Here is a 26,672-nt window from a genome sequence, read left to right on the forward strand (position 1 = left end):
ACAGGCTAACAGTTAGCTTCACTGTGTTGTCTTTAGCTACAGGCTAGCAGTTAGCTTCACTGTGTTGTCTTTAGCTACAGACTAACAGTTAGCTTCACTGTGTTGTCTTTAGCTACAGACTAACAGTTAGCTTCACTGTGTTGTCTTTAGCTACAGGCTAACAGTTAGTTTCAACGTGTTGTCTTTAGCTACAGACTAACATTTAGCTTCACTGTGTTGTCTTTAGCTACAGACTAACAGTTAGCTTCACTGTGTTGTCTTTAGCTACAGGCTAACAGTTAGCTTCACTGTTTTGTCTTTAGCTACAGGCTAACAGTTAGCTTCACTGTGTTGTCTTTAGCTACAGGCTAGCAGTTAGCTTCACTGTGTTGTCTTTAGCTACAGACTAACAGTTAGCTTCACTGTGTTGTCTTTAGCTACAGACTAACAGTTAGCTTCACTGTGTTGACTTTAGCTACAGGCTAACAGTTAGCTTCAACGTGTTGTCTTTAGCTACAGGCTAACAGTTAGCCTCACTGTGTTGTCTTTAGCTACAGGCTAACATTTACCTTCGCTGTGTTGTCTTTAGCCACAGGCTAACATTTAGCTTCACTGTGTTGTCTTTAGCTACAGGCTAGCAGTTAGCTTCACTTTGTTGTCTTTACAGAGCTCTCAAGTCTCACGCATTTGGCGTGAGACACACGCATTTCACTCCATTCACACGCTCACACGCCACACCTTGTATTTCTCACGCAGAGATTTCTTTCCAGGGTACCCCGCCCACCAAGTTGCGCCGCAATTTTGTAAACAAACTAGGCTTGTTTGAGACGCGTGCACTCCACTAGCACCCCTCCCCCCGTTGACATTCGCGATACAGAGGGCTTTATACTCCACTAGCACCCCCCCCCCCCCAGTTGACATTCGCGATACAGAGGGCTTCATACTCCACTAGCACCCCTCCCCCCCCCCCCCCCCCGTTGACATTCGCGGTACAGAGGGCTTCATGGGAACTTTGTCTTTAGCTACAGGCTAACATTTAGCTTCACTGTGTTGTCTTTAGCTATAGGCTAACATTTAACTTCACTGTGTTGTCTTTAGCTACAGGCTAACAGTTAGCTTCAGTGTGTTGTCTTTAGCTACAGGCTAACAGTTAGCTTCACTGTGTTGTCTTTAGCTACAGGCTAACAGTTAGCTTCACTGTGTTGTATTTAGCTACAGGCTAACAGTTAGCTTCACTGTGTTGTCTTTAGCTACAGGCTAACAGTTAGCTTCACTGTGTTGTCTTTAGCTGCCGAAAGTGAATTTAGTTTCAGGTATGAAATCAGCACACATTTCAAACAGTAAATTGAAGTTATTCTGAAAAAAAGAAACTCGTCAGAGTTTAACTCTGAAATGTTTTAGTGCATATTTAAACATTTAATCTCCCGATGGCTTAAAACTGGTTTACAGGTTTCATCATCGTATCCCAGAATGCTTTGCTTCAGTTTTACCATTGATTTGACATGCTAATGAATCAGCTCGTTCACATCCATCACAAAGATCAATAAACATTTTCTTTCAGAAAACAGATATTCCTTTACCGGCCCGAAAACACACACTGTCACATGAACTTCAGTAAACCTTCAGATGACCTTCAGTACCTTTAGATGACCTTCAGATGACCTTCAGTACCTTTCAGTGAACATTCAGATGACATTTATTAATTCGGATGACCTTCAGTACCTTTAGTAGCTCAGATGACCTTCAGTAGCTCAGATGACCTTCAGTACCTTCAGTGAACATTCAGATGACCTTTAGTAACTCAGATGACCTTCAGTACCTTAAGGTGACCTTCAGTAAAACTTAAAGTGACCTTCAATACATTCTGTAAATCTGGAGTTAATCTGGAGTTAATCTGACGTTAATGTGTGTTTTGGGACAGTCAGTGAGACCAGAAAAACAACATGCCAAAATGTTCTCAACTTTCAATTGAAAATATTTTTCCCATTATAATAAAATGTATTTAATATAAAATATCACCACTTTTCTTCCACGCACAGACGAGCGTCACAGATTTTTAAAATACAAAAACATGATTGACTCTTATCCACACAGATACTCATATTGTTTTACACGATGTGCTACACGACGGTCAGACTTTAAAACCATCTGAATCTTTTCATTGTCAAATAGAAAAATAACGAGTAGAAAGGAAACCCCTGCTACACCTTCACATCCTGCGCTCTGATTGGATGTGCAGGACAACACCTGCACCAGTGTGTGTGTGTGTGTGTGTGTGTGTGTGTGTGTGTGTGTGTGTCTGTGTGTGTGTGTGTGTGTGTGTGTGTGTGTGTGTGTTTGTGCTTCAGATGGCAGTGTCCCAGAACACGGTGGTGGTGTGTGTGTTGGGGGGGGCGGAGTATGGCGGAGGCTTCCTCCTCCAGCTGGGCAGGATGGGAAGGCTGTCCTGTTTCAGAAGATTCTTCTCCGGGCGCTGACGGCCTTTAATCTCCCGACACAGAACTCGCTTCCTCTCGATCATCTCCATCATGGTGGCGTCTCCGCACAACCAAGGCATCTGGACACACACACACACACACACACACACACACACACACACACACACACACACACACACACACACACACACACACACACACACACACACACACACACACACAGCGACAACATCAACACACACAAGGAGACGGTCATCTGCTACATTGGAAAATGCATCGATGACATAGTACTGAAGACTACTGAATGAATTCCCCCATCAAAAGCCCCGGATAAGCGGGGAAGTGCGCGGCAAGCTAAAAGCGCACTATCGGGCACAGAGGTGGAGATTTGAGATTAGATGGTGGTATTCCTTATGTAATGTCATATATTTCTTTCAGTCAGAAATGTAAAGTATATCTGTGAGTTTAGAGGAATCATATATTTTATTGTGATAAAGTGAGCAAACATTGACACACAGGTACAGAGTGATGAGCGTTTGAAATGTTAGTATATCCAGCTGAAGCAGATCCTCTCTGTAAACAGTAATCAGCTTCAGAAAGGTTAGTTTAATGTTAGTGTTTAATAATAAACCTGTGTTAGTGTCATTATTCACATTATTTATAGAGTTTATCAACACTTTAAAACGTGCTTCAGCGTTACAGTTCAGGACACAAAACAAGATTTACTGAAACACAAAATATTCACACAAAACAGAAAATACTAAAAATATATGTAAACTAATCAGAGAAACACTTTCAATAAGCTCAACGACTATGTTTATACTGTATGTTTAAATGTTTACTTGTTTTCATGTTTATATGTTTACATGTTTTCGTGTTTATAGGTTTACATGTTACAGTTCTTATATCAGTCAGCTAATGGATCGGAGATTTCATCTAAAATGTTTTTTACTTTCTGTTCAGCAAAGGACAGACAGGTTAATAGACAGGTGTTTGACAGGTAAACAGACAGACAGACAGACAGGTGTTTGACAGGTAAACAGACAAGTAGACAGACAGGTGTTTGATAGACAGATAAAACAGACAGGTGTTTGACAGGTAAACAGACAAATAGACAGACAGGTGTTTGACAGACAGATAAAATAGACCGGCGCTTGACAGACAGACAGGTGTTTGACAGACAGACAGACAGACAGACAGGTGTTTGACAGACTGACAGGTGTTTGACAAGTATATAGAGAGGTGTTTGACAGACAGACAGGTTTTTGACAGACAGACAGACAGACAGACAGGTGTTTGACAGACTGACAGGTGTTTGGCCAGTATGTAGAGAGGTGTTTGACAGACAGACAGACAGACAGACAGGTGTTTGACAGACTGACAGACAGGTGTTTGACAGACTGACATGTGTTTGACAAGTATATAGAGAGGTGTTTGACAGACAGACAGACAGACAGACAGACAGACTGACAGACAGGTGTTTGACAGACAGACAGGTGTTTGACAAGTATATAGAGAGGTGTTTGACAGACAGACAGACAGACAGACAGACAGACAGACAGACAGACTGACAGACAGGTGTTTGACAGACAGACAGGTGTTTGACAAGTATATAGAGAGGTGTTTGACCGACAGACAAACAGACAGGTGTTTGACAGACTGACAGACAGGTGTTTGACATACTGACAGACAGGTGTTTGGCAGACTGACAGACAGGTGTTTGACAGACAGGTGTTCATAGTACCTGTCTGAGGGCCGGGTTGGGGGGATCCTGCAGGGGACGTTGAGATGAAGGAACTCCTGAAGTCGACGCCGAGCGGCCGAGTTTACAAACTGACTTTGATTCTGTGGATTTTATTACATCTGTCAAAACTAACAGAAATATATATGAGGTAAATCTGAAGAGGTTCAGATTAGGTAAATCTAATGAGGTAAATCTGATGAGGTAAATCTGATTAGGTAAATCTAACGAGGTAAATCTGATGAGGTCAATCTAATGAGGTAAATCTGATGAGGTAAATCTAATGAGGTAAATCTAATGAGGTTCTGATGAGCTAAATCTAATGAGGTAAATATAATGAGGTAAATCTGATGAGGTAAATCTAATGAGGTAAATCTAATGAGTTAAATCTGATGAGGTAAATCTAATGAGGTAAATCTGATGAGGTAAATCTGAAGAGGTTCTGATGAGGTAAATATGATGAGGTAAATCTAATGAGGTAAATCTGATGAGTTAAATCTGATGAGGTAAATCTAATGAGGTAAATCTGAAGAGGTTCTGATGAGGTAAATCTGATGAGGTAAATCTAATGAGGTAAATCTGATGAGTTAAATCTGATGAGGTAAATCTAATGAGGTCAATCTGATGAGGTAAATCTAATGAGGTAAATCTAATGAGGTAAATCTGATGAGGTAAATCTGATGAGGTCAATCTGATGAGTTAAATCTGATGAGGTAAATCTAATGAGGTAAATCTGAAGAGGTTCTGATGAGGTAAATCTGATGAGGTAAATCTAATGAGGTAAATCTGATGAGTTAAATCTGATGAGGTAAATCTAATGAGGTCAATCTGATGAGGTAAATCTAATGAGGTAAATCTAATGAGGTAAATCTAATGAGGTAAATCTGATGAGGTAAATCTGAAGAGGTTCTGATGAGGTAAATCTGATGAGGTAAATCTAATGAGGTAAATCTGATGAGGTAAATCTGATGAGGTAAATCTGATGAGATCAATCTGATGAGGTAAATCTAATGAGGTAAATCTGATGAGGTAAATCTGATGAGGTAAATCTAATGAGGTAAATCTAATGAGGTTCTGATGAGGTAAATCTAATGAGGTAAATCTGATGAGGTAAATCTAATGAGGTAAATCTAATGAGGTAAATCTAATGAGGTAAATCTGATGAGTTAAATCTAATGAGGTAAATCTGATGAGGTAAATCTAATGAGGTCAATCTGATGAGGTCAATCTGATGAGGTAAATCTAATGAGGTAAATCTAATGAGGTAAATCTAATGAGGTTCTGATGAGGTAAATCTAATGAGATAAATCTGATGAAGTAAATCTAATGAGGTAAATCTAATGAGGTAAATCTAATGAGGTTCTGATAAGGTAAATCTGATGAGGTAAATCTAATGAGGTAAATCTAATGAGGTCAATCTGATGAGGTAAATCTGATGAGGTCAATCTGATGAAGTAAATCTAATGAAGTAAATCTAATGAGGTAAATCTAATGAGGTAAATCTGATAAGGTAAATCTGATGAGGTAAATCTAATGAGGTAAATCTAATGAGGTCAATCTGATGAGGTAAATCTGATGAGGTAAATCTAATGAGGTAAATCTAATGAGGTACATCTAATGAGGTTCTGATGAGGTAAATCTAATGAGATAAATCTGATGAAGTAAATCTAATGAGGTAAATCTAATGAGATAAATCTAATGAGGTAAATCTAATGAGGTCAATCTAATGAGGTAAATCTGATGAGGTAAATCTAATGAGGTAAATCTAATGAGGTTCTGATGAGCTAAATCTAATGAGGTAAATATAATGAGGTAAATCTGATGAGGTAAATCTAATGAGGTAAATCTAATGAGTTAAATCTGATGAGGTAAATCTAATGAGGTAAATCTGATGAGGTAAATCTGAAGAGGTTCTGATGAGGTAAATATGATGAGGTAAATCTAATGAGGTAAATCTGATGAGTTAAATCTGATGAGGTAAATCTAATGAGGTAAATCTGAAGAGGTTCTGATGAGGTAAATCTGATGAGGTAAATCTAATGAGGTAAATCTGATGAGTTAAATCTGATGAGGTAAATCTGAAGAGGTTCTGATGAGGTAAATCTGATGAGGTAAATCTAATGAGGTAAATCTGATGAGGTAAATCTGATGAGGTAAATCTAATGAGGTCAATCTGATGAGGTAAATCTAATGAGGTAAATCTAATGAGGTAAATCTGATGAGGTAAATCTGATGAGGTAAATCTAATGAGGTCAATCTGATGAGGTAAATCTGAAGAGGTAAATCTGAAGAGGTTCTGATGAGGTAAATCTAATGAGGTAAATCTGATGAGTTAAATCTGATGAGGTAAATCTGATGAGGTAAATCTGATGAGGTAAATCTGATGAGATCAATCTAATGAGGTAAATCTGATGAGGTAAATCTGATGAGGTAAATCTAATGAGGTAAATCTAATGAGGTTCTGATGAGGTAAATCTAATGAGGTAAATCTGATGAGGTAAATCTAATGAGGTAAATCTAATGAGGTAAATCTAATGAGGTAAATCTGATGAGTTAAATCTAATGAGGTAAATCTGATGAGGTTCTGATGAGGTAAATATAATGAGGTAAATCTGATGAGGTAAATCTGATGAGTTAAATCTAATGAGGTAAATCTGATAAGGTAAATCTGATGAGGTAAATCTAATGAGGTAAATCTAATGAGGTCAATCTGATGAGGTCAATCTGATGAGGTAAATCTAATGAGGTTCTGATGAGGTAAATCTAATGAGGTAAATCTGATGAGGTACATCTAATGAGGTTCTGATGAGGTAAATCTAATGAGATAAATCTGATGAAGTAAATCTGATGAGGTAAATCTGATGAGGTAAATCTGATGAGTTAAATCTAATGAGGTAAATCTGATGAGGTAAATCTAATGAGGTTCTGATGAGGTAAATCTGATGAGGTAAATCTAATGAGGTACATCTGAAGAGGTTCTGATGAGGTAAATATAATGAGCTAAATCTGATGAGCTAAATCTGATGAGGTAAATCTGATGAGGTAAATCTGATGAGGTTAATCTGATGAGGTAAATCTAATGAGGTTCTGATGAGGTAAATCTGATGAGGTAAATCTGATGTGGTAAAAACTGAGGAGGTAAATCTGACAAATATAAAGTAGTCCCATAGCCCTCAGACTCACCTCCTGAACCTCCGGACAGCATCATGGTCGGACTGACAGACGACCTCCCCATCCGGCCTGAAACCGGACTGCTCTGCCCATCTCTGTCTCTGGTTCCGTGCCTCGGCAGAGACCGGGAGTCTCCTGAGACACAACAACATTAGACATGAGAACAAGACATAAACCCTCATTTATTCATCCAAGACAACACTGAACACAGAGACTTCTCTCCTGAAGAACCAGCTTCCAGTTTAATCTGATGAAGCTTATAGTGGGGGCTGGTTCAGACTGACCTGGGACCAGCTCCTAGTTCTGCTGCTATATACTGAAGACTCTCCTCTTACAGTGAGGGCTGGTTCAGACTGACCTGGGACCAGCTGCTAGTTCTGCTGCTATATATTGAAGACTCTCCTCTTATAGTGAGGGCTGGTTCAGACTGACCTGGGACCAGCTGCTAGTTATGCTGCTATTACCGAAGACTCTACTCTTATAATGAGGGCTGGTTCAGACTGACCTAGGACCAGCTGCTAGTTCTGCTGCTATAGACTGAAGACTCTCCTCTTATAGTGAGGGCTGGTTCAGACTGACCTGGGACCAGCTGCTAGTTTTGCTGCTATTACTGAAGACTCTACTCTTATAGTGAGGGCTGGTTCAGACTGACCTAGGACCAGCTGCTAGTTCTGCTGCTATAGACTGAAGACTCTCCTCTTATAGTGAGGGCTGGTTCAGACTGACCTGGGGCCAGCTGCTAGTTCTGCTGTTATAGACTGAAGACTCTCCTTCAGTCTATACCAGTGAGGGCTGGTTCAGACTGACCTGGGACCAGTTCCTAGTCCTGCTGCTATAGACTGAAGACTCTTCTCTTATAGTGAGGGCTGGTTCAGACTGACCTGGGACCAGTTCCTAGTTCTGCTGCTGTAGACTGAAGACTCTCCTCTTATCGTGAGGGCTGGTTCAGACTGACCTGGGACCAGCTGCTAGTCATGATGCTATAGACTGAAGACTCTACTCTTATAGTGAGGGCTGGTTCAGACTGACCTGGCACCAGCTGCTAGTTCTGCTGCTATAGACTGAAGACTCTCCTCTTACAGTGAGGGCTGCTTCAGACTGACCTGGGACCAGCTGCTAGTTCTTCTGCTATAGACTGAAGACTCTCCTCTTATAGTGAGGGCTGGTTCAGACTGACATACGACCAGCTGCTAGTTCTGCTGCTATAGACTGAAGACTCTCCTCTTATAGTGAGTGCTGGTTCAGACTGACCTGGGACCAGTTCCTAGTTCTGCTGCTATAGACTGAAGACTCTCCTCTTATAGTGACGGCTGGTTCAGACCTACATAGGACCAGCTGCTAGTTCTGCTGCTATAGACTGAAGACTCTACTCTTATAGTGAGGGTTGGTTCAGACTGACCTGGGACCAGCTGCTAGTTCTGCTGCTATAGACTGAAGACTCTCCTCTTGTAGTGAGGGTTGGTTCAGACTGACATAGGACCAGCTGCTAGTTCTGCTGCTATAGACTGAAGACTCTCCTCTTATAGTGAGGGTTGTTTCAGACTGACCTGGGACCAGCTGCTAGTTCTGCTGCTATAGACTGAAGACTCTCCTCTTATAGTGAGGGTTGGTTCAGACTGACCTGGGACCAGTTCCTAGTTCTGCTGCTATAGACTGAATACTCTCCTCTTACAGTGAGGGCTGCTTCAGACTGACCTGGGACCAGTTCCTAGTTCTGCTGCTATACACAGAATACTCTCCTATAAAGCTTATAGTAAGGGCTGGTTTAAGACTGCTGTGGTTTTGAGGCAGGACTCACGGTTAACCTTCACTTTCTGTCTTCAGACCCTTTCTTGTTCTAAAAACCCCACATATTGAACAGAAATACAAATTGGAAACCGATGTGATGCAGTACTAATTTTTTACCTTCACTTCCACGGCTTTTCCTGCCTCCCTTCTTGGTCACATGTCTTCCTGAGGTGAACAGATGGTTGAGTTCGTTCAATGGGCTTGTGGGAGTCTGTGACCTCATCGACACGTTCTGCATTGATCCGTGAGTGGAGGAGGAGTTACTGAGTCTGGCTCCGCCCTCCCCTCCTCCGCGGTGGGAGGATGAGGAAGAGGAAGAGGAAGAGCGAGGAATACTTCCTCCCGCAATAAGAGCATCATACGGCGGCGGCCTCTTCAGGCTCAGAGGAGTCAGAGAGCGCCCCATGCTGACCGGGGACGGACATGCTGATTGGCTGCGTGGGTAACCATGACCACTGTGGGTGGAGCCAGAAGACTTGTAGGGGTTTGAGTGGAGAGGCGGAGCTGAGGAGCGTCCAGAGGAGGTGATGGTGTAGGTGGAGGATAGGTCCCGGTCTCGGATTCGGTCCCGGTCCCGGTCTCTGTCCCGGTCCCGGTCTCTGTCTTTGTCCTTGCGATGGTGGGTGGAGATCTGTGGATTTTCAGCACTGCCCGACTTGCTGAAGGAAACGTTATCCATCACGGGCAGCCGGCCGGCATCCAAAGGGGTAAGGGGCGACTCGTCTGAGTTTGGGGAGCACTGAGCGGGGGCGGGGGGGAAGACCAACAGCGGTGGACGATGCGTCAGGAGGTTGGGGAATGGGGGAGGGATGTCGCAACCCCGGGTCTCCCAGACTTCAGAGTCCATGATGGCACTGTGAGCATCCTGCAGGAAGTCCTCCAGCATCGGGTACTTCATCTCCTCATAGACCGCCTCGCTCTGCTCGTCGTCCTCCCGACCGCTCAGCTCACGAAGGATGTTTCCCACCATCTCGATGTAGACCGGCTCCTCGCCGTCTCTCGATGCCGGACTCGAAGCCTTCCTGTTGCCGAGGTTGCCAATGTAAGACTCGTCGAAGGAGGTGCTGAGCTGAGTGTTCGGGTTCCTCTTGGGTTTGGGTGGAGGCATTTTCTTGTAGTCCTCGTTGTAGAGATGGCATCGAGCTGCAGACAGACAGGGATTTTAAACCAGGAGCACAGACACTGGGCCGAATCTGATCTGATCTAAGGAGCCTGGTGTTACTGATGGTCTGAATGACGGTGAAAAACAAAAAGGTTCTAACCTCGGCTTTATGAGGCTACGCCTCCCAACAATCACTGAATTTCCTTGCTCTCACCGAGACGTGGATCACACCATACATTACATTACATTTAGCTGACACTTTTATCCAAAGCGACTTACAAGAAGTGCATTCGACCAACAAAGTACAACCTTGAAGTAAACAGAATCATATAAGTACATCAGGTTTCATAGAGCCAAACATTTCAAGTGCTGCTCAACTGGCTTTAGATAAGCCAGTCCTTTATTAGTATATAAGTGCTTTGTTAGTAATTCTATCTCTCGAAGTGGAGTCTAAAGAGATGAGTTTTCAGTCTGAAGAAGATGTGTAAGCTTTCTGCTGTCCTGATTTCAATGAGGAGCTCATTCCACCATTTTGGAGCCAGGATAGCAAACCCACCATACAACAACCACCTTCAACACCTCTACCCCTGCAGCTCTGAACTCAGGCTATTGCTTCACCCAAACACCCAGACCAACTGGGAGGCACTTCTTATCTTCCTTAAATTCAGTTTTCACCTATTCCCACACTTTACTCCATATCACAGATACAATAACTTACCCTATTCAATTAATTATGGTTGTTCTCTACCACCAGGTCATGTAGGGGAATTCCTGGAAGAATTAGATGGCCTCCTTTCCTGACGCACATTATTACAATCAAGAATTCAATCTTCTTTCTCCAACCTCAAAAAACTCTTCTCAATATTCTCAGCCCTTCTTGAAACCCCCACTCCCCCAAGTCCTTCCTCACTTGCACAAGGCCACTTTGTTAACTACTTCAAGAAGCAGATAGATGACATTCACTCATTATTTCCCCGCTCTCCCACGGACACAACCTGTTCATCTACCTCACCCCTTCTCACACACTTTCTTATTTCCCTAAAATATCTCACTCGATACCTCTGCACGCCCAACTGCCCACTGAGGAACTGCCCACTGCTAAAACTGCCTCCCTCTCCTCTGTTGTCATCCTTCTAGACCTCTCTGCTGCGTTTAACACAGTGAACCACCAGATCCTTCTACAAACTCTCCAAGAACTAATAATTGGACAGCCTTCTGGGGGAAACCTGGTCTGATTAAGAGAGACGGCATTCATCCTACTTTGGAAGGTGCAAATCTCATTTCGGCAAACATTTCAGGGCTTTGTGGACTTAATCCATGACAAACTGGAGTTGAGACCAGGAGGCAGAGTCGCAGTCTTACACGCTTCTCTGTGCTCTCTCCTAGGCAGTCATCCATAGGAATCCTGAAACCAATAAAATACCCAATATTAACGGTGTGTGTGTCTGCCCAAGGACAATTTAAGGTAAAACCTAATAGAGGTGTCATACATAATAACCTAATAAAAGTAAATGTAACAACTACTACAGTGCAACAAAACAGGAAGATTAAATGTGGTCTCTTAAACATAAGATCTCTAGCATCTAAAGCAATACTGGTAAATGATTTAATATCAGATTATAATATTGATATATGCTGTCTCACTGAAACTTGGTTGAGACATGAAGAATATGTCAGCATAAATGAGGCCACTCCACCCAGCCATATCAATACTCATATTGCCCGAGGCACGGGCCGAGGAGGGGGAGTTGCAGCCATCTTTGACTCAAGTTTACTTATCAATACTAAAAAAAAATTAAATGATACCTCCTTTGAAAGCCTCGTTTTTAGTCTTACGCATCCGACCTGGAAAACTTTGCAGCCAATCTTATTTGTTACAGTGTACCGTGCACCAGGTCCTTATTCAGAATTCTTATCAGAATTCTCTGAGTTTTTATCAGCTTTGGTTCTTAAAACAGATAAAGTAATTATCGTAGGTGACTTTAATATTCATGTTGACGATGATAAAAATAGCCTTACTGTTGCATTTAACTCTATATTAGATTCTGTTGGTTTCTGTCAGAGTGTAAATAAACCAACCCACTGCTATAATCACACTCTCGACCTTGTTCTGACTTATGGTATTGAAATTGAGCAACTATTAGTCGAACCGCATAATCCTGCTTTATCCGACCATTTCTTAGTAACTTTTGAAGTACTGTTACTAGACTACAAAGCATTAGCCAAAAGCTCCTGCAGCAGAAACCTATCTGTTAGTGCTATAGCCACATTTAAGGAAGAGATTCCACCAATACTTAACTCGATAGCATGTCTGCATGTAGGGGAGGAAACTTATACAAAATGTACACCACCCCAAATTGATCATGTTGTTGATAGTGCTACAGATGCGCTGCGAATAAAATTAGACTCTGTTGCTCCTTTGAAAAAGAAGAAAATAAAACAACATAGATTAGCTCCATGGCATAATGTCGGAACCCGCAAAATAAAGCAAAAGTCGAGACAACTTGAAAGGATATGGCGTTCCACTAAACTTGAAGAATCTGGTTTAATTTGGCATATTACTCTCAATGAATATAAGAAAGCACTGCGTAAAGCCAGAGCAGCATACTACTCTTCATTAATAGATGAGAATAAGAATAATGCAAGATTTCTTTTCAGCACTGTAGCCAGGCTGACAGAGAGCCACAGCTCGACTGAGCCTTCTATTCCCATAGCACTCAGTAGGAAGGATTTTATGTGCTTTTTTAACGATAAAATTGTTACTCTTAGAAACAAAATCAATGACCTCTTGCCTTTGACCAGTATAGTGTTATCAACAGCTCCCGGAAACGTAAGCTCTAATATTACACTAGATAGTAAACTAGAATGCTTTTCAGCCATAAACCTTAAACAATTAAATTCAATGATTCTCTCTTCTAAACCATCAACGTGTATCTTAGACCCAGTTCCAACTAAGCTGTTAAAAGAAGTTTTTTCATTAATTAGCACTTCTTTATTAAATATTATGAATATGTCTTTATTATCAGGCTATGTTCCACAATCATTCAAAGTAGCAGTGATAAAACCGCTTCTTAAAAAGCACAACCTGAATCCAGAGGTTTTAGCCAACTATAGACCTATTTCTAATCTTCCGTTCCTCTCAAAATTCTTGAGAAAGCGGTCGCAAAGCAGCTGATTACTTAAAAAACTATGATTTATTTGAAGATTTTCAGTCTGGCTTTAGAACACATCATAGCACAGAGACAGCTCTGGTTAAAGTCACTAATAACATTCTAATAGCCTCAGACAAGGGACTTGTCTCTATTCTTGTCTTGCTCGATCTTAGTGCTGCATTTGATACTATCGACCATGACAGTGGTTCCCAACCTGGAGGGCGCCAAAGATCGCAGGGGGGGGTGCCAGGCCTCAGATGATTGAGGCCAAATATCATATTTAGACTTAAAAAAAAAATAAAGAATTACATTTTTTTTTTTTTTACATATAATTGTAAAGCAATACATGATTGTCACTAAAAGCCTTGTCTCTACATTAAAATAATAAAAATAATAATAATTGATTAATTAATTTGAATACAAATTCAAGTTAGTAGCTATTGAAGGCATAAAAAGACAGAAATGTATAATTCTTTCTTTAATCAAAATGTTTCTTCTGCCCTTAAAGTGTCCAAACCAGGCTTTTCTGGATAAGTGGATTTTTAAAACATAGTCATTGTCCATGCCGGTTTCAGTTGGATTATTTGTCACAGTTGCTCCGATCAGATCGGTCTCCTCCATTTTGTAGATTATTTAGGACTTTAGAATCCACAGAAACACATCTCAGAATCCGGCTTACTTTGAGCATGTGTTTCAAACAGTTTGATCCCTTTGTGAACTGTTTCCACTTGCGGCGTCCTTTAAGTTCTTCCTACAGCGGGAATCCAAATGAATGAATCCTGAGTCCAGTAACCATCAGAGTCACTCCCTAGAGCTCCTTAGTTACGCTTTCAACCTCCTTTAACTAAACACTTCACATTCATCCAGTTTGTGACAGTAGTTGTAGCATTTTTGAGACTTTTAAACTTTAATTACAGCTGTTGCCCCCCCCCCCTTGTGTGTTTGGGGGGGGGGGCGCAACTTCCAACAGGAGTCATTTGGGGGGGCTCTTGGGAAAAAAGGTTGGGAACCACTGGACCATTTCATCCTATTGCAAAGGCTAGAGCACTTAGTTGGCATAAAGGGAACTGCTTTAGGCTGGTTTAGGTCCTATCTATCTGAACGCTCTCAGTTTGTACTTGACAATGATGAATCTTCCATGCAAACCAAAGTTAGCCATGGAGTGCCACAGGGCTCAGTGCTCGGACCTATTTTGTTCACATTATACAGTTGCAAGAAAAAGTATGTGAACCCTTTGGAGTGACCTGGATTTCTGCATAAGTTGGTCATAAAATGGAGGAAGCCACTAATGTCCAGAAAAAACATTGCTGCACTTTTGAAGTTTGCAAAAGAGCACCTGGATGTTCCACAGCACTACTGGCTAAATATTCTGTGGACAGATGAAACCAAAGTTGAGTTGTTTGGAAGGAACACACAACGCTATGTGTGGAGAGAAAAAGGCACAGCACACCAACATCAAAACCTCATCCCAGCTGTGAAGTATGGTGGAGGGAGCATCATGGTTTGGGGCTGCTGCCTCAGGGCCTGGACAGATTGCCATCATCCACGGAAAAATGAATTCTCAAGTTGATCAAGACATTTAGCTGGAGAACTTAAGGCCATCTGTCCACCAAGTGAAGCTCAACAGAAGATGGGTGATGCAACAGGACAAAGACCCAAAGCACAGAAGCAAATCAACAACAGAAGAAAATAGGCCTTCTGGAGCGGCCCAGTCAGAGTCCTGACCTCAACCCAATTGAGATGCTGTGGCCTCAAGAGAGCCATTCACACCAGACATCCCAAGAATATTGCTGAACTGAAACACTTTAGTAAAGAGGAATGGTCCAAAACTCCTCCTCACCGTTGTGCAGGTCTGATATCAACTATAGGAAACGTTTGGTTGAGGTTATTGCTGCCAAAGGAGGGTCAACCAGTTATTACATCCAAGGGTTCACATACTTGTTCCACCCTGCACTGTGAATGTTTAAATGGTGTGTTCAATAAAAAACATAAAAACATATAATTGTTTGAGTGGTTTTAGCTTAAGCAGACTGTGTTTGTCTATTGTTGTGACTTAGATGAAGATCAGAACACATTTTATGACCAATTTATGCAGAAATCCAGGAAGTTCCAAAGGGTTCACATACTTTTTCTTGCAACTGTATATTCTTCCGCAAGACAATATTATAAAGAATCACTCTGTACATTTTCATTGTTATGCGGATGATACTCAACTATATTTATCAATGAAGCCTGATGAAATTAATCATCTAAATAAAATTCAAGACTGCCTCAAGGACTTAAAAACGTGGATGACTTTAAACTTTTTGATGTTAAACACGACCAAAACTGAAGTTATTGTACTTGGCCCGAAGAATCTACGAAACAAATGATCTAAAGATATACTAACTATGGATGGCATTAATTTGGCCTCCAGTGAGACTGTAAGGAATCTTGGTGTTATATTTGATCAGGATTTATCCTTTAACACCCACATAAAATCAATCTCAAGGACCGCCTACTTCCATCTACGTAACATTGCAAAAATCAGGCATATCTTGCCTCAAAACGATGCAGAGAAACTAGTCCATGCATTTGTTACTTCAAGGCTGGATTATTGTAACTCCTTATTATCAGGATGTACCAAGAAGTCAGTCAAGTCTCTTCAGCTGATTCAAAATGCTGCAGCTCGTGTACTAACCAGAGTTAGGAAAAGGGACCACATTACTCCTGTTCTGGCTGCCTTACACTGGCTCCCTATAGAACACAGGATAGAATTTAAAATTCTTCTTCTCGCCTACAAAGCCCTTAATGGGCAGGCGCTATCTTACCTTAAAGGTGACCTATCATGCAAGATGCACTTTTGTACGTCTTTTATACATTAATATGTGTCCCCGGTGTGTCAGGGAACTCACCAAGTAGCAAATAGAGCGAAATGAGGCATCTGTTTGCTATTTTAAAAAAAAATTCACAGACATGTTTTATATACTGTAGGTATGGCCCTACAAGATATTTTTCAAATATAGCATGATAGGTCCACTTTAAAGTCAGATCCGCTCGTGTCTTAGACGGAGCAGTGATATCATAAACCTGTCCGAAAACACAACCCTCTCTATTTTCCTCCATACCCAAATCTCTTAAAAAGGGGCTGCAACGGATCTGATACAGACTGATCCAGATTTGAACACTTCTATGACGTCACAGAAGTGGCGCTACGGCTATTGGGCCAACTCCACCAATCAGGAGGAGACAGCCACGGACATTGCCGTTGGAAAGCGCTGGAGACGCTGTCGTGCATATGCCAGGCCTGTAGATGGTGCTGTTCTCACATAATCAGCCCATGATGCAAAGACAGTGTTAAATTGAGCGAAATGAGGAATGGCTAAAATGCATGATCTGTTTGGTATTTTGAAAAATAAAAAGTATAAATATGCCTTATATAGGTATGGTCCAACACTATATTATTCAAATATAGCATGATAGGTCCACTTTAAAGAACTCATTATACCCTACTGTCCTACTAGGGCATTGCGTTCCAAGAATGCAGGGTTCTTGGTTGTTCCTAGAGTCTCTAAAAGTACAATGGGAGCCAGAGCCTTTTCTTATCAAGCTCCACTTTTGTGGAATCAGCTTCCAATTTGTGTTCGGGCGGCAGACAGCCTATCCGTTTTTAAGAGTGCGCTTAAAGGCCCTGACACACCAAGCAGTCACCAGAGAACTGGCCAACGCCGATGCCGGCTGTTGCGTCGGTGTGTTCTCCTGCGTCTTGGCCATGTGTCGCACTGGAACACACCGCAAAGACTTCAGCCGAGTACGTACGAACTGCGCATGCGTGAGTGGAAATAACTCTCCTTACCAGCAGGCGGCGGTAGTGTGTATTCGTCATTCAAAAGGGGAAACAACCGGAAGACAGAGAAGAAGAACAGACTACGTGATACAAAAAAACCAACAAATAGCGTGTGCATTCCATTTTCACTCTCGTCCATGGAAAACATGTTTTGTGCGGTACTGGAGCTATCAGCCATTGGAGTGTTGCTTGTGGAAGACATTCTCAAGCAACCGTTTCGCTTCTCATGCACTGATTCGCTGGCTGAACAACCAATCAGAGTGATTACTTTGTCCGTGCGTCGGCCATGAAAGGCCAAATAAGGCGTGTCACGGCCGACGGTGCGGGACACACCAAATTCAGTTTTTGGGCGACAGGGCGCGCTTCGTCGTCCGACTAACGAAAACGGCCGATTTTGGCCTGGAGTCTCATGGCCTTAAGACATTCCTTTTCGATAAAGCTTATAGTTAGGGCTGATTAGATTCAGCCCCTAGTTATGCTGCTATAGGCTTAGACTATCGGGGGACACCTTACTTCTTCCTTCTCTCTGTCTGTACCTGTGTACTCTCATATTCCGAATAACCCAGCTTCCCCCAAATTTATTTTTGGTGTCTAACTACGCCGGGATCCTGAGTCCTGATCTGAGTCCTGGAATTTGAGTCTTGGCTGAACCTGTCACTGTGGTCCTGCCTGACTTTCATCATACTACTTCTCTGATGGCTCCCACAGGATCGCTGACATCCTCGTGGATTCATATTCTTATTATACACACATGCAGTTCCAAACATTTGGTCTATCTATGTTGTAAATGTATTATCTTTTCGATTTACACACGGCATCTATTGCACGTCTGTCCGTCCTGGGAGAGGGATCCCTCCTCTGTTGCTCTCCCTGAGGTTTCTCCCATTTTTCCCTTTAAACTGTGGGGTTTCTCTGGAAGTGTTTCCTTGTACGATGTGAGGGTCTAAGGACAGAGGGTCTAAGGACAGAGGGTCTAAGGACAGAGGGTGTCGTATTGTCATACTGATATTCTGTACAAACTGTGAAGTCCACTGAGACAAATGTAACATTTGTGATATTGGGCTATATAAATAAACATTGATTGATTGATTGATTGATTGATTGATTGATTGATTGATTGATTGATTGATTGATTGATTGAAGAACTTGGAGTCTCAGGCTCTGCACTCTCCCTGCTCACATCTTGGTCCTGGTCCAGGCTCTGGCCATGTCACGCCTTGACTACTGTTACTCCCTCCTGGCTGGTCTACCTACAAACCGAATGCAGCAGCCAGACTGGTCTTCAGTCCCCCCCCAGTTCTCCTACACTACACCCCCCCCCCCCCTTCGCCCCATCCACTGGCGCTGGCCTGCCGAGCTGTGAAGGGATCAGCTCCTTCCTACATTCTGGCCTTGGTTAAACCATACACTCAAGCAAGTGCACTACGCTCAGGGTCAGCCACTCTACTACCTCAATGCGAAGTGGGACCATGTACACCTCAACAAGACACGCCTGTTTGCTATCCTTGCTCCCAAATGGTAGCACGAGCTTCCCACTGATATAAGAACAGCGGAGAGTCTACATGTCTTTCGTCAACTGAAGACCCACCTGTTTCGCTTATACCTTGCAGAATAAACGAAAACAATGTTTTGAAGAGTTTACCTGATACAGGAGCACTTACAGTGATAATGGTTATTTGAAGTAAATATGTCAGCACTGTTCTTGTTCCCTTGAGTTTGAATCTTTATGGTTTATTGCACTTATTGTGAGTCATTTTGGATAAAAGCGTCAGCTAATGCTATGTAATGTAATGGGTCTCTGATTCTACATAGAAATGATGGATACATAAATCTCGATATTTGTTTAAATATCAGAGTAACCCTTTTCCAGAACCCTCTAAAAGTGCCAGATCTTTGTACTATGTCTCTGTTCTGATTCACCAGGAACAGAACAGAGACATAGAACCTCCTTCCTGTCCATCAGTGGTTACGTCTCACCCTCGGCCGGCTCAGGAGTCTCTCGGCTCTCCGGATCTTCAGTCCTGGCTCCTGCCCCCCCGTTCACCGCCTCGGAGCTTCCGCTCAGTTTGGTGTTTGGGTCTCTCCTGGGTTTGGGGGGGGGTTGTTTCCTGTTGGGATTGGAGTCCTCGTCCCCCCCACCCACCGAGTGCAGGGACTGGGAACGGACAGTGAAGCCCTGGCTAGGGAGGAGCAAGCGCTCCTGTTTAGCCGGCATCGTCATGAAACCCATCCTGAAGTGTTTCCCAGAGTATGCCCCTTCTGTTGCCATGGCGACATCTTCACCAATCCTGGATGGACCAATGCAGTGACATGTTACAAAAAACCTGTCATCAGTAACTAGGCAGAACAAACGTCAAAGTCCTGATCTGACTCCTGATTTTTCAATGACTTCAACACCAGTGACTCTTGACTTCTCTATGACTTCAACACCAGTGACTCGGGACTTCTCTACGACTTCAACACCAGTGAGTCGTGACTTCTCTACGATTTCAACACCAGTGACTCGTGACTTGTCTATGACTTCAACACCAGTGACTCTTTACTTCTCTATGACTTCAACACCAGTGACTTCTCTATGACTTCAACACCAGTGACTTCTCTATGACTTCAACACCAGTGACTCGTGACGTCTCTATGACTTCAACACCAGTGACTCTTGACTTCTCTATGACTTCAACACCAGTGACTTCTCTATGACTTCAACACCAGTGACTCGTGACTTCTCTATGACCTCAACACCAGTGACTCGTGACTTCTCTATCACTTCAACACCAGTAATTTGTGACTTCTCTATGACTTCAACACCAGTGACTCGTGACTTCTCTATGACTTCAACACCAGTGACTCGTGACTTCTCTACGATTTCAACACCAAGGACTTGTGACTTCTCTATGACTTCAACACCAGTGACTCGTGACTTCAACACCAGTGACTCGTGACTTCTCCATGACTTCAACACCAGTGACTTGTGACTTCTCTATGACTTCAAAACCAGTGACTCGTGACTTCTCTATGACTTCAACACCAGTGACTCGTGACTTCTCTGTGACTTCAACACCAGTGACTCGTGACTTCTCTATGACTTCAAAACCAGTGACTTGTGACTTCTCTATGACTTCAAAACCAGTGACTCGTGACTTCTCTATGACTTCAACACCAGTGACTCGTGACTTCTCTATGACTTCAAAACCAGTGACTTGTGACTTCTCTATGACTTCAACACCAGTGACTCGTGAATTCTCTATGACTTCAACACCAGTGACTCGTGACTTCTCTATCACTTCAACACCAGTGACTCGTGACTTCTCTATGACTTCAACACCAGTGACTTGTGACTTGTCTATGACTTCAACACCAGTGACTTGTGACTTCTCTATGACTTCAACACCAGTGACTCGTGACTTCTCTATGACTTCAACACCAGTGACTTGTGACTTCTCTATGACTTCAACACCAAGGACTTGTGACTTCTCTATGACTTCAACACCAGTGACTTGTGACTTCTTTATGACTTCAACACCAGTGACTCGTGACTTCTCTATGACTTCAACACCAGTGACTCGTGACTTCTCTATGACTTCAACACCAGTGACTCGTGACTTCTCTATGACTTCAACACCAGTGACTTGTGACTTCTCTATGACTTCAACACCAGTGACTTGTGACTTCTCTGTGACTTCAACACCAGTGACTTGTGACTTCTCTATGACTTCAACACCAGTGACTCGTGACTTCTCTATGACTTCAACACCAGTGACTTGTGACTTCTCTATGACTTCAACACCAGTGGCTTGTGACTTCAACACCAGTGACTTGTGACTTCTCTATGAGTTCAACACCAGTGACTTGTGACTTCTCTATCACTTCAACACCAGTGACTCGTGACTTCAACACCAGTGACTCGTGACTTCTCTAGGATCTTCATCGTCTCCAGGTTGTTCAAAACTCTGCTGCAAGGCTTTTAACCCACACTAGTAAAAGAGCGCACATCACACCAGTTTTAGCAGAACTACACTGGCTCCCAGTCAGTGTCAGGATACATTTTAAAATACTAGTCCTCACTTTTAGAGCTCTAAATAATCAAGCCCCTGCCTATATTTCTGAGCTGCTGAAACTTTATAATCCTGCACGTTCTCTTAGATCCTCTGACCAATGCCTGCTGGTCATTCCGCACACGCACTTTAAAACCAGAGGGGATCGAGCCTTTCAAGCAGTGGCCCCCAGACTGTGGAACGCGCTGCCACTTTCCTTGCGCACTTTAAACTCTGTGGAGCCTTTTAAAAAGCAGCTAAAAAAACCTTGTTGTTTAGACAGACTTTTAGTAAAGGTGAAGGTTCTTTTTGACAGTTTGTTTTATGTTTTGATGTTGTGTTTTGATGTGTATATGTAGCTGTGTGTTCCTTGTTTTACACCATGTTTTCTCCTTTTTATCGTGATCTCACTGTGAAGCACTTTGTGAATCCTTTCTGTGAAAAGTGCTATATAAATAAACTTTACTTACTTACTTACTTACTTACTTACTTACTTCAACACCAGTGACTTGTGACTTCTCTATGACTTCAACACCAGTGACTTGTGACTTCAACACCAGTGACTTGTGACTTCTCTATGAGTTCAACACCAGTGACTCGTGACTTCTCTATGATTTCAACACCAGTGACTCGTGACTTGTCTATGTCCTCAACACCAGTGACTCGTGACTTCAACACCAGTGACTTGTGACTTCTCTATGACTTCAACACCAGTGACTTGTGACTTCTCTATGACTTCAACACCAGTGACTTGTGACTTCTCTATGACTTCAACACCAGTGACTTGTGACTTCTCTATGACTTCAACACCAGTGACTCGTGACTTTTCTATGACTTCAACACCAGTGACTTGTGACTTCTCTATGACTTCAACACCAGTGACTTGTGACTTCTCTATGACTTCAACACCAGTGACTCATGACTTCTCTATGACTTCAACACCAGTGACTTGTGACTTCTCTATGACTTCAACACCAGTGACTTGTGACTTCTCTTTGACTTCAACACCAGTGACTTGTGACTTCTCTATGACTTCAACACCAGTGACTCGTGACTTCTCTGTGACTTCAACACCAGTGACTCGTGACTTCTCTATGACTTCAACACCAGTGACTCGTGACTTCTGTATGACTTCAACACCAGTGACTCGTGACTTCTCTATGACTTCAAACCAGTGACTTGTGACTTCTCTGTGACTTCAACACCAGTGACTTGTGACTTCTCTGTGACTTCAACACCAGTGACTCGTGACTTCTCTATGACTTCAACACCAGTGACTTGTGACTTCAACACCAGTGACTTGTGACTTCTCTATGACTTCAACACCAGTGACTCGTGACTTCTCTATGACTTCAACACCAGTGAATTGTGACTTCTCTGTGACTTCAACACCAGTGACTTGTGACTTCTCTGTGACTTCAACACCAGTGACTTGTGACTTCTCTATGACTTCAACACCAGTGACTCGTGACTTCTCTTTGACTTCAACACCAGTGACTCGTGACTTCTCTCTGACTTCAACACCAGTGACTCGTGACTTCTCTATGACTTCAACACCAGTGACTCGTGACTTCAACACCAGTGACTCGTGACTTCTCTATGACTTCAACACCAGTGACTTGTGACTTCTCTATGACTTCAACACCAGTGACTTGTGACTTCAACACCAGTGACTTGTGACTTCTCTATGACTTCAACACCAGTGACTCGTGACTTCTCTATGACTTCAACACCAGTAACTCGTGACTTGTCTATGACTTCAACACCAGTGACTCGTGACTTCTCTATGACTTCAACGCCAGTGACTCGTGACTTCTCTATGACTTCAACACCAGTGACTCGTGACTTCTCTATGACTTCAACACCAGTGACTCGTGACTTCTCTATGACTTCAACACCAGTGACTCGTGACTTCTCTGTGACTTCAACACCAGTGACTCGTGACTTCTCTGTGACTTCAACACCAGTGACTCGTGACTTCTCTCTGACTTCAACACCAGTGACTCGTGACTTCTCTGTGACTTCAACACCAGTGACTCGTGACTTCTCTGTGACTTCAACACCAGTGACTCGTGACTTCTCTATGAGTTAAACACCAGTGACTCGTGACTTCTCTGTGACTTCAACACCAGTGACTCGTGACTTCTCTGTGACTTCAACACCAGTGACTTGTGACTTCTCTATGACTTCAACACCAGTGACTCGTGACTTCTCTTTGACTTCAACACCAGTGACTTATGACTTCTCTATGACTTCAACACCAGTGACTTGTGACTTCTCTATGACTTCAACACCAGTGACTTGTGACTTCTCTATGACTTCAACACCAGTGACTCGTGACTTCTCTATCACTTCAACACCAGTGACTCGTGACTTCTCTGTGACTTCAACACCAGTGACTCGTGACTTCTCTGTGACTTCAACACCAGTGACTCGTGACTTCTCTATGACTTCAACACCAGTGACTCGTGACTTCTCTATGACTTCAACACCAGTGACTCGTGACTTGTCTATGACTTCAACACCAGTAACTCTTGACTTCTCTATGACTTCAACACCAGTGACTCGTGACTTCTTTTTGACTTCAACACCAGTGACTCGTGACTTCTCTTTGATTTCAACACTGATGACTCAGACTTGTCTCACCTCTTGATGGCCTCCTCCTGGCGTCTCTTCTTCTGGTGTTTCTCCTGCAGGTAGGTCCAGGTGTTCTGGGTCCGGATGCGGTCGCTCTCTCTGGCGATGTCCGAGGCGTTCTGGATCACCAGACTGTCGTAGGTCCGGAGCCCGCTGTCCTCCACGAGCTGGAAGAACCTCCTGAAGGAGGATGCCTCCTGAGACGCCATAACACCTATCATATTCATACATATCATGGAATGTTAATACATATAATGATATTAATACTAGGGGTGTAACGGTTCACAGAAATCAGGGTTCGGTATGTATCTCGGTTTGGGGGTCACGGTTCGGTACGGGTTTGGTGCAACAAGAAAAAGCTAAAAAAAGTCCCAAATGCATAATTCCAGGTTTATTGTTATTTATTTTTGAACAGTAGTGCAAGCTGGCAAACAGCTGTTAGGCGCAATGCCGCCCCCTGGATTATATATACTGTAGTGGATACTGCCCTGAGTGACAGACTTTTTTCCCTTTATAAAAAAAGGCGTATTCGTTGTGTGACTGCATGTGCCGAACCGTGATGGTACGGGACAAATACGGATACTATTACACCCCTAATTAATACATATAATATAATGTTAAAACATATAATATAAAACAATACATGTAAAATAAAATATTCCATGTAATAATAAATACATATTAATAAATGACTCCTCCTGAGACGCCATGACACCACACAGTCCTAAAATAATATATTATTAAGATTAGATTAACAACAGATTAGGATGACCCCCCTCTTTTTCTCTCTCTCTCTCTCCCGTTCCCCTCCCCCTCTCTATCTTCCTTCTAAAAATGGCACAGGGAGTCAGCTGGTGGTTACCTAGCAACAGCAGCATCCCTCAGAGGAACATGATGTAATGCTTCCTGTTAACGGGTGAGGAAACAGGGAGGAGGAATGGGGGAGGGTTCCCATGATACGAACATCAACCCTCAACGTTTAGAACCTTTAGAACCCCTTGTGGTTCCGCTGTTGTTTTGGTCAGGTGTGATGACGTAGTCCTGCTCCTATTTTCGTAATGTAAATGGTAATTGGATAATTGATAACGATCATTAGGACTGTAGTTCAGGGTTAGGGTTAGATTTCAGGTGTCATGGTCAACTCCTTCAAAATAAGAGCTTCACATTAAATACATTCAGGTTTCATGGTCCACTCCTTCAAAATAAGACCTTCACATTAAATACATTCAGGTGTCATGTTCCACTCCTTCAAACTAAGAGCTTCACATTAAATACATTAAGGTTTCATGGTCCACTCCTTCAAAATAAGACCTTCACATTAAATACATTCAGGTGTCATGTTCCACTCCTTCAAACTAAAAGCTTCACATTAAATACATTAAGGTGTCATGGTCCACTCCTTCAAAATAAGAGCTTCACATTAAATACATTCAGGTGTCATGGTCCACTCCCTCAAACTAAGAGCTTCACATTAAATACATTAAGGTGTCATGGTCCACTCCTTCAAAATAAGAGCTTCACATTAAATACATTAAGGTGTCATGGTCCACTCCTTCAAAATAAGAGCTTCACATTAAATACATTAAGGTGTCATGGTCCACTCCTTCAAAATAAGAGCTTCACATTAAATACATTAAGGTGTCATGGTCCACTCCTTCAAAATAAGAGCTTTACATTAAATACATTAAGGTGTCATGATCCACTCCTTCAAAATAAGAGTTTCACATTAAATACATTCAGGTGTCATGGTCCACTCCTTCAAAACAAGAGCTTCACATTAAATACATTAAGGTGTCATGGTCCACTCCTTCAAAATAAGAGCTTCACATTAAATACATTAAGGTGTGATGGTCCACTCCTTCAAAATAAGACCCTCACATGAAATACATCTGTAATTCAGGGCTGATCCAAGATGGCTGCCGCGTTGAAATTAGATACTGAAATGGAAACAGCTGTGTTTCACTCAGAGACAAACAGGAAGCAGGAGGAGAGGAGATAGGGAAGGAGAGAGGAAAGAGGAGAGGAAAGAGGAGAGAAGAGAGGGGATGATGGTTAGGAGAGGAGAGAGCAGGAAGCTTACCGGAGAATCAGCAAGGACTCAAACTCCATCCATGTCTCCTTCAGTGTCTCCTTCAGTGTCTCCTTCTCTCACTCCCCTCAGCCTCTCCTCTCCCTGACAGAAAAAAAGATGGAGGTCCTCTCTCTGTGATTCTGCAGCGACAGGAATCTGAATCCAACGCCTCCTTCCTTCCTGCCGTCGCTCCCGTTACTCCCTGCTCCTATCGTCATATACCCTCACATCTGTAAGAATCAAGGCACACACACTCAAACACACACACTTACTCACACACACCCTTTAGCTGCACACACACACATCCCCGACGACAGTTGCTACAAGAAACGAGAAGCTGAAACCACGGCAACCTGACAGCATCCTCTGACTCCTCCCCCTGCTGCAGGGGGGGATAACCAATCAGACCAGAGGGCAGACAGGAAGCTCAGAGGACAGACAGGAAGTCCTGAACTAGAGCAGAAGATGTGTGTACCTGGATTTAGCTCAATGTGTTTGTCCCTTTGCTGTTTATCTCTCTTCCCATTGCGCAGATAATGAAGATCTTAAAGTAACCAAGGCAACGAGATCATCTGGTGCTTAGCAACTGAAACGTATTTAATGCCAGACAAACAGTAACACCTTACTGCATTACAGACGCATGTAATCTGATTACAGTAACACCTTACTGCGTTGCAGACGCATGTAATCTGATTACAGTAACACTTTACTAAATTACAGACGCATGTAATCTGAT

At 42.7% G+C, this 26,672-nt stretch overlaps 1 protein-coding gene across 1 annotated transcript; it reads right to left on the reverse strand.

The window, feature by feature from the left end:
* Window positions 1-962: 962 nt before the first annotated feature.
* On the reverse strand, window positions 963-26,313 carry nyap2a (neuronal tyrosine-phosphorylated phosphoinositide-3-kinase adaptor 2a). Its single transcript, XM_079678650.1, has 7 exons — window positions 25,946-26,313; window positions 23,875-24,079; window positions 19,175-19,485; window positions 9,235-10,260; window positions 7,342-7,464; window positions 4,162-4,262; window positions 963-2,536 (listed from the first exon to the last, which is right to left on the reverse strand). The coding sequence occupies exons 2-7, from the start codon at window positions 24,072-24,074 to the stop codon at window positions 2,324-2,326; spliced, it is 1,974 nt and encodes a 657-aa protein (XP_079534776.1). The 5' UTR covers window positions 24,075-24,079; window positions 25,946-26,313; the 3' UTR covers window positions 963-2,323.
* Window positions 26,314-26,672: the final 359 nt, after the last annotated feature.

This window comes from Notothenia rossii (assembly GCF_949606895.1).
Source record: "Notothenia rossii genome assembly, chromosome: 4".
NCBI lineage: Eukaryota > Metazoa > Chordata > Actinopteri > Perciformes > Nototheniidae > Notothenia > Notothenia rossii.

Coding starts and splice junctions, on each gene's coding strand:
- nyap2a (XM_079678650.1), bottom strand. CDS start 24,074: ATGGCGTCTCAGGAGGCATCCTCCTTCAGGAGGTTCTTCCAGCTCGTG. Junction 7,465..9,234: donor GAAAAGCCGTGGAAGTGAAG/GTAAAAAATTAG, acceptor GTTGTGTCTCAG/GAGACTCCCGGTCTCTGCCG. Junction 4,263..7,341: donor GCTGTCCGGAGGTTCAGGAG/GTGAGTCTGAGG, acceptor TAAAATCCACAG/AATCAAAGTCAGTTTGTAAA.